An 8497-nucleotide genomic window follows, 5' to 3' on the forward strand; every position below is an offset into this window, starting at 1 on the left:
CAGCCTGCAAAACACTAAAATAAATATCAAAGAAATAATACAGTTAAACAAGAAAGTAGCCTAAATAAGAAAGTTAAATACACCCTGTCTACAGGACGCGAGCTGCACGGCGCGACAAAATACTATAAAACTCATTATAATCAGTGATTCTACACTGGATGCGACACGACATGACAAATCCCTGACAGTAAACTGCCTCGTCCTATTTATGAGGTACTGATATAGAGTTCAAATGTCCTGTGTAGACACTAGACAGACTCAACCTGTTGCGACGCGGCGGTGTCGCGTCCAGTGTAGACACGGTTCACTGTTCCACTACTGTTATTACTGTTATTACACTTGTATACAAAACTTCATATTATGCTTGTTATAGCGTGCGTGACGTCACGTGCACTACCGCCGGTGGCAGTAGACAACCGCGGTTGTCACAGCGACCGTCACAGCCCTATTATGTACTGAATTTGAATACTGAAAACCGAGCAAGTGTTGCTCACATACGTAATCATCAGGGCGGCTAGCTCATGGCAACGCAGTTGTTGTAACAACCAGGTTGTTAAAACAAGCTAGTGTGGGGACAAAATCATCTGTGCAGTTGCTTCTCAGAGCAATTAACACATTGCCAGGAAAACCTCTCCTCCAACAGGCTACTGTCAAATCCTCCCAGGGGCGGTACATTGAGCTCACACTGAACTATAGGAAATGAGCTCACACCATGAGTTCACTTCCTGCCACAGAGCACATGGTGTGTGCTCTGAGGACAGTGTGAATCTGCCTTGATGGACCTTTAACTCTGTGCTTTAAATATAAGGCCGTAAGCAGGCATGACAGTAACATTCTGCTCTTTGACAGAACTGTTTCTAACATTTATAATAATAAGAAATGTTACTTGGACACCAAATCTGCATGTTAGAATGATTTCTGAAGTGTCATGTGACACTAAAGAGCCTGGATTTATTGCTGATGAAAATGTAGCTTTGCCATCACAGAAATACATTTTAAATTGTAAAAATATTTTATAGCATAAATAAATGCAGACTTGATGAACATAAGAGACTTCTTACAAAAACATTCAAAATCTAACCAACCCCATACTTTTGAATGGTAGTGTACATATTACAAAGTATGTAACATACAATACACTTTTACAATTCTAAATGCATGGCATTTTTGCAAGAATCTCTTACCTACAGTAGGCAGGCTGGGATTTTAGTAAGTGCTTTGTAGAAGGGTTATGTAAGTTGACCCCAGTAGTACATCTCATGAGAGCGCTTGAGAGGTGTGCATGTGACTTCACTGTTCGTTAAGAACTGTTTGCTTTGGCTCACTATGTAGATTGTTGTGTTGGGCAGGGCTGGCATTTCACTAATTTCATGTTACCACATACACAAGCACACATGTGCCATCAGTACCTCACACCCATAAGACACAAATTTGCACACACTTCTACACTTCTGTTCTCAAAATGGAGAAAAAAACATCCATCCATCCATATACACACTTGTGCAAAAATACCTATTGTGGATTTATTGGATGATGGTTGAGTTGCAAAAATAAGTTAGTCCTAGCATAGCTAACAAACTGAAGCTTCACAGTTTATTTATTGAATAAAACTGCTGGTGGCATTTAGGGCTGCCACTAACGACTATTTTTATTTCAATTAATCTATCTACTAATTTGTCGATTAATCTAAACGATTAATTTCCCACAAAAAAAATCAACAATTTTACTTACGAATATTTTATTCAACTATATTTTATTAAACCAAATGAAATCCAGATTTCTATGAAATCCTTTTTTTAAAGCAAAAGTAAAGTGCAACATAGAGTGCAAGAAGCAAGTGTCCATCTCATAGTCCAAATCACTGAAATCAAAGGAACGAGCCGTTTTAGGTAGGCGTGGTTGACTCTTAACTTTTATAAAGAATATCTCTTTGGATTTGAGACTTTAGTCTTTGCAACTTTACAGATCTTGTTTATGCACCAAGAGCTTGTAACACTCCAAAGAGAAAGGAAAAATTGAAATCGCATCATATGACCCCTTTAAGGTTGTACATCATGGTGTTACATTGAAGGTCATTCAGTATTTAATGTGGATCTTAAGCATATAAATACTTTACAATGCAACAACTAATGTTTCATGTGGGACCACTACTCATTTTCAAAGCAATTGTAATGTATCTCTGATATTCCTGCTTTCTGTCTCACCATGATTTAATTTCCATCGTTGTTTTTGCTGCAGCAGCAGGTCAGTTATAGTGGGACATTTGGCTATACCAATCCTGAGATGGAGGTAGAGGATCCAACCGCCATGAGCTCCAAAGAAGGATCAACGTGAGTTTTGCCAGCCAGATTAATAAAACATGATAGCATACTTAAAAATATCACCCAAAAGGTTTCATTTAGCTTTTTGATTACATAGATTTCATTTAGCTTTTTTTTTTTTTAAGCAAGGATGCATTGATAAAAATTGACTTTTACAATGTTACAAAAAAATTGTATTACTGTTTTTACTATGTTTTTAGTCAAATGAATGCAGACTTGGTGAGATAAAAGACTTTTAAAAACCTTTAAAAACTGCTCCGCCCCTAAACATTTTAACAAGTGAGACTAGTGTTCAAATCTGGCCAAACAGCTCATTGTTAAAGCAAGGAAACGATTAAATGTCACTGACTTAACATCATTAAGAAATAATTGTGTAGAAAAACAATCTTCCGTTCACAAAAGACCAAGACTTGGCTTTCTCTCCCCCTAAGCCTGCCTGCATTAATGTCTTCAGTCCAGCCAAATCAACGTTACTCTGCACATTTTCTTCCAATTGTGGCTTGAGGGGATGATTGATTCCTTTAACTGTGACTCAAAAAATACAGATAATCTCATTTATTTTATTGGGCAATTATGGTATCATGTCAACCGTTTGAGAACTCAGCTGGAAAGGAAGGAAGGATATTACTGCTTTTGTGCGACAGTTAAATTGTGAGCTCGAGGATCAGTTGTGTAGATTAAAGAATTTTTTTTAATAGATTTTTATATCTGGAGGGACTAATCCATTAGTTCCTTATATATCTGTATGCATTTTACAATAATCTTTATATTTCTCCGCTTTTTGTTGAATTGCGAAAGCCCTGGAAATCGAGTGTTTGTTTAATATTAAACTTCTCACTTCTCAGTTCTTCTAACTGGACCAGTTGTGCAGAAGCAGTTACTGAGGCCTGTTTTGCTCGTGTCATATTGCTTAATAAGAAACAGTCAGCATTAACAGTGTTTCATAACAGCGATTACAAAACAGGCTTTGACATTATTTCATATGTCATAGGGGCGGAATTGTTTCCCATGGCATTTCACTTTCCAGGTTATTTTGCATTGAAGGCCTCATTGTTAAATTGTCTATTCAGTAACAGATGTTATTTGTTTTCATTAAAAAAAGTAATGAAATTATGAATATACAGCTCTGCACATTTTTTTGTGAGATTATAACAGCCTGTACAATAAAAAATATTGCTAATAAGCTAACATATAAACTAAGAGCTTGTTATTTCTATTCTTATTTCTATTCTATACTTCTTGCTAGCTGGAGTGTGACAGTCATGTTGGGTGATCAGTGATTCCATAGAATTTCGAAAGTTTTGGCTCTTTGCTCTTGGAAATTTTAGCAATCATAAGAAATGATCATAGAAGACAGTGAATATATCTTCTTTTGAATAAATTTTGTGCATGTTATAAGTAAATAAGTGAATGTAAAAATGTCATTTGGTCGTTTGTGTACAAGCTTTGAGTAATGGCGTGCGTCTCTCCACAGGCGTTACGGCAATGGCCGGGTCAGAGGCTCCAATGAGCACATGGGTGAAGAAGAGCTCCTCCCTGCTGTCATAACAGAGAACAAAGCATCTCCTCACCCTCACAAACACACACAGGTGTGCACACACACCACAACCACCAGAAAATCAATTATATATTAAATTCAGGGTCTAATTATACAACCAGTGGCCTGCACACTCTACTGAAGTTGTAATGTCCGTCTGGCTCAATATGTGGTAAAACCATTTCATTTTGTTTCCATAGAAAAAAAAGAGGAAAGTGCACAAACTTGCAGCTGAGGTAAACAGTGACAGGTCCATTGACACCAGCACCACCAAAGGCATGCCAAAGACTTCTGCTGAGCAGGGTAAGACAAGCGTACACAATCAGCTGATGACTGTAATATTTGATTTACACTTACTGCTCAGAAGTCTGAGGTTGGATTTTTTATTTTTTCATGTTTTTGAAAGAAGCCTCTTATGCTCACCAAGGCCGAAAGTTCAAAAGAACAACATTTGTTTGAAATAGTAATGTTTTGTTACAGTGTGAATGTCTTTCTTGTCACTTTTAATCAATTTAATTAATTCTTGCTGAATAAAAGTATTAATGTCATTCAAAAAATAATCTCGCTGACCCCAGACTTTTGAACAATAGTTTACATGTATTCATTTATCAGACAGTTTTCTCCAATGTAATTTTAAATGAGAAATACAACAAAGTGATTCATCCAAGGAGGCTGAAGATCAGAGGAGTACAGGACAGAATAGAGATGAGAATAAGAAATGGTAAAGTTTTATGAAGTGCCTGGACATACATAACTAAAACATTTATATTTTTTACATTTGTTTTTGATGCAATTATTAAGGCATCCGATTTATGTATTAGTGCAAGTGCCTAACTTTTTTTTAAATATTTATTTAAATAATATAATTTTTGTATTTAGAAACACATATAAGTACAGTATTGGCAGCATATCACATAGTGAACATGAAAACTAAGATAGAATGTAGACTAATCCTAACAGTGTGTCACCGGTTTAGGAGATTAGTAAGTTATGGAAGACGTTGCTATGTTATAATATTAAACAGTGTGGTAGATCTGCATCACTGAACAACGCCCTGTTTGCTTTAGACTGAAGTATAGCACTAAGGAGAATAAAACTACAATATGACAGTTAAAACCTGCTAATAGAGCAGTTGTCTTTACCTGATTTATAACTTTTATTTTAGCCTCTGTTGCAATATTCAGTTGGAATTACAGTGTTTGAATAGTTCTGTAGTAGTTCTGTGCTCCTAAACTGCCTGTGTGTAACTACTGAAGCCTATTTCTGCCACATAATAATTTTTTTTTTAGTAAATCATAATTGACATGAAAAGGAAGATTCTAAATGGTCCCTCCCCCAAACTTGTGTGTAAGACAAGACTTGTGTACGGATTAGACTTGTATATGAATTAAACTGGTTCTCGCCATGAATACAGCCCTAGATGCTGGAATGGCGTTAATAAGAAAGTAAATAAATGACATTAAAAGTCATATTTATGAGATAAAAAGTCATAATTATGACTTAAAAACAATAATGACAAAATTGAATTTATGACAGTCATTGAGATTAAAAGTCAAATGAGTAACAATTATCACTATGTAATAATTTAGAATTTCTCATTATTATGATTGTAGAAATTATGAAAAAGTTTTACAATTATGTGAAGGTTCAACTTTTTATATGACAGTTTGTCTTAATGTTAAAAATATTTTTTATAATAATTCTGACATAGAAAGTAGAAATTAGGAGATAAGTGACAGCAGGAATTATGAGAAAGTCATAGAAGTCATAATCTGAAATGTATTTAATAATTTTTATAATGCCAGTTTATGTCATAAATTGACTTTTTATAATTATATAATTGATTTATGTCATAATTATTTATTATTTTCATCTCATAATTATAATTTACCAAAGCTTGTTTTTTTCCTTAGGTTGCAGAAATGAGATTCCATAAATAAGCTGTTTTTTATTCACACAAGTTCAGCTGTTTGAGTTTAGAATGTAGTCTCCCAAGTATAATCTTGTAAAAATGTAAAATTGAATAGATTCTGAAATAATTGTAGCAAATACTTAAAAAAAAAAAATCCATATGGTGTTTTTCAGTGGTCTTGATATTGGTGAATCAGAGTGTGAGTTAGTTACCTTTGTGATTTGTGTTTGTGCTTTACACAAATAGATTCCTCTGTAGCTGCCGCCACTGTGTCCTCCTCTCTTGGTCAGCGCTTACCCTTCCCAGCATTCCCCCTGCGGGCCTCCCTCCCCCCTCTTGCACCCGTACAAGCCGCTGGTCCCCCTGCTGAGTATCATTCTGACTCCGCAGAATCTCTGGAGGAGATCCCTGTAGCAATGGCACGGCTTGGCAGCGCAGCCCTGGCCGGCGCTACTACTGCTGCTGTGTCTGCCACCAGCTATTCCTCTTCTCTCCAGTGTGCTTTGCCTTCCTCAGCAGCTGGACAAGCTTTACCCTCCCCCCAGCCCAGGACCAAGAGGAAAGCAGCCGTTCGGAAAGCTGCAGAGCAGAGGTTTGAGATGGTGTCCCATAATCCATCTATGTTCGTGAGTCGAGAAAGCAGAGAGCCGGCCATGCCTCAAGAGGGCATTATTACAGAGGAAAATCCCCATGTGGCGAAACGCAAACAGACAGGTAAAAAGAGAAATATGGAGGACACTAAACTCAGCTCGAGTGTAGGAACCCCGCTGGTGTAGTGACTACTACAGAGACACGTCACTACTAATCAGGACTCACTGGGCACTTGGTCGGCCTTGTTTCTCCATTAAAAAAACTTGAGCTGCTTTAAAAGGATCACATAAAAACTGATGTAGCACTCGGAACCTGATGCAACCTATGCAAACACCATTGAATGTCAGCAGTAAGAACCTTTTGCTGGACAAAACATCTAATGCTGGTTGTCATTGGTCAGTGTCATTTGGCCTGAACACCTCATACTGCATAAAGTTGCATATAGATATGTTTGACAGTGGGTCATGAGGTCCGACCTCAGATCAGATTCACTTATATATATTTATTCATGAAATTGTTGATTGTGGAATGAAGTCTTGGACTTGAGCCTCAACTTATTATGAATCTTTTGAGGAATCCATGACACTATACATTATGAACCAACTTATTTAGCCTTTCATTAACTCGGTACATTTCACTACAACCTTTGCTGTAGCATTGCACAAATTGTTTTTTTTTTTAATACTTAATGCAGTGCTGCCCGTCTTATATATATATATATATGCCAAAGTTTGTTTAGTTTTCTATGATGAACCACGCATGACCACTGATATCATTTTCAGGGTTTTTAGTTCATATTTTTAAATTAATGTACATTGTTACCTTATTTTTTAATTATTGTTGTTAATTGTTGCTTTTCCTTTTTGTTGTTTTTATCAGCTTTTATATGTCTGGTTGTGTTTGGGTGAACTTGAGTTACAGTATGTACTATAGAGTGTACTTCTGGTGGTATTTTACTCAAGTGCTTTAGTCACTTTCTAAATAAACATCTTATATTAAGCAGTGCCACATGATGTCTGCCCTTATGAATGAAGTCCACTCCCTCCATCTCAAATGCTGCTCAGACAACCCAGTTACACAGTTGTTTATCTATCAACAGAAACATTCTTAGTACATGATGTTTTGGGTAGAGGGAGTGGCTGAATGATGGCCTGATGGGGAAGCAATATGAAAATGTGTCTGTGTATTTTTTTTAATGATGTAAAAAAATAAAATGAATTTTACTTTAACTGTATTCCTACACTGTTTTTTGCAATGTTAAAAATCAATGTTTTAACTAATATGTTATCTGTGTTATCATCTCTTTTCTGTTTGTTTGTTGTTAAATTCTCTCAAAACCATCCTTTAATAAATAATATCCTGCAGAAGACTCCTGCAATATTAGTGGTGGGCAAAAGTCACTCATTCTTTAATGAAGACAATAAACCGGAAATGCCTCTCAGACATTTCAAAATTTCATTAATTTTAACTTTGTGTAAAAATATACTTTCGTCAAAAGGAAATGGAGCAAAGGCAAGTGCACATTCTATAATGCATTCCATTTAATGCATTCCATTTAATGCACATTTACTAGATCATCTGAATATTCCAAGCATGTGGAAAATGTGCAAATATATACTGCAGAGACTGCAGTTTTCATTGTCATTCCTGTACCTTTTATCTTTTTAATCTCAATTACTACTTCTCATTAAAAAACAGCATGTGTAGCACTGCATACTTGTTGCCCTGTTTTTATGTGTCCTGAATCAATAATAGACATTTTTTTCCAAAGGACATTTCCTTTTAAGGATATACAGCCTGTACTGGTGTAAACGTCAATTCATTCAGAATCCAAAGCAAAAATAGTCATGGGTGTCTATAGCAACACTTGAGTAATACAAATACATGACGACTTTGATGAGAAATTATCCAAATATCGGACATTAACATCTAGCACAAACTACACATGCTTTAAGAAGCTTGTAAGAATTTTTTAACCATGTAATTGTACAACTGTAGTGACAAAGAACATTCAGTACCTTAACAGGACCTGCACACAATCGTGTCACCCAAACACCTGCTGTAGATCCTAGTATATTTTAATACTACATATTCATGGTGGGCTTATCAGCTGAAAACACTGATAGGTCAGAAAGT

The 8497-nt window shown here is 36.0% G+C and overlaps 1 protein-coding gene across 4 annotated transcripts in view; it reads left to right on the plus strand.

Annotated features, from left to right (window-relative positions):
- Window positions 1-7634, plus strand: part of zdhhc1 (zDHHC palmitoyltransferase 1) — an 18532-nt gene extending 10898 nt beyond the window's left edge. For 2 of the 4 annotated variants that reach the window (XM_016552919.1, XM_016552918.1), the window contains exons 8-11: window positions 2239-2330; window positions 3796-3910; window positions 4059-4161; window positions 6017-7634. In XM_016552919.1, coding sequence (XP_016408405.1) covers window positions 2239-2330; window positions 3796-3910; window positions 4059-4161; window positions 6017-6546 — 840 coding nt within the window. In that variant the 3' untranslated portion in view covers window positions 6547-7634. The remainder of the gene's footprint in view (window positions 1-2238; window positions 2331-3795; window positions 3911-4058; window positions 4162-6016) is intronic. The other 2 variants (XM_016552921.1, XM_016552920.1) reach the window with 2 other exon arrangements.
- The last annotated feature ends 863 nt before the right edge of the window (window positions 7635-8497 follow it).

The sequence above is a fragment of the Sinocyclocheilus rhinocerous genome, unplaced genomic scaffold (assembly GCF_001515625.1).
Source record: "Sinocyclocheilus rhinocerous isolate Xijiao unplaced genomic scaffold, SAMN03320098_v1.1 scaffold225, whole genome shotgun sequence".
Taxonomy (NCBI): domain Eukaryota; kingdom Metazoa; phylum Chordata; class Actinopteri; order Cypriniformes; family Cyprinidae; genus Sinocyclocheilus; species Sinocyclocheilus rhinocerous.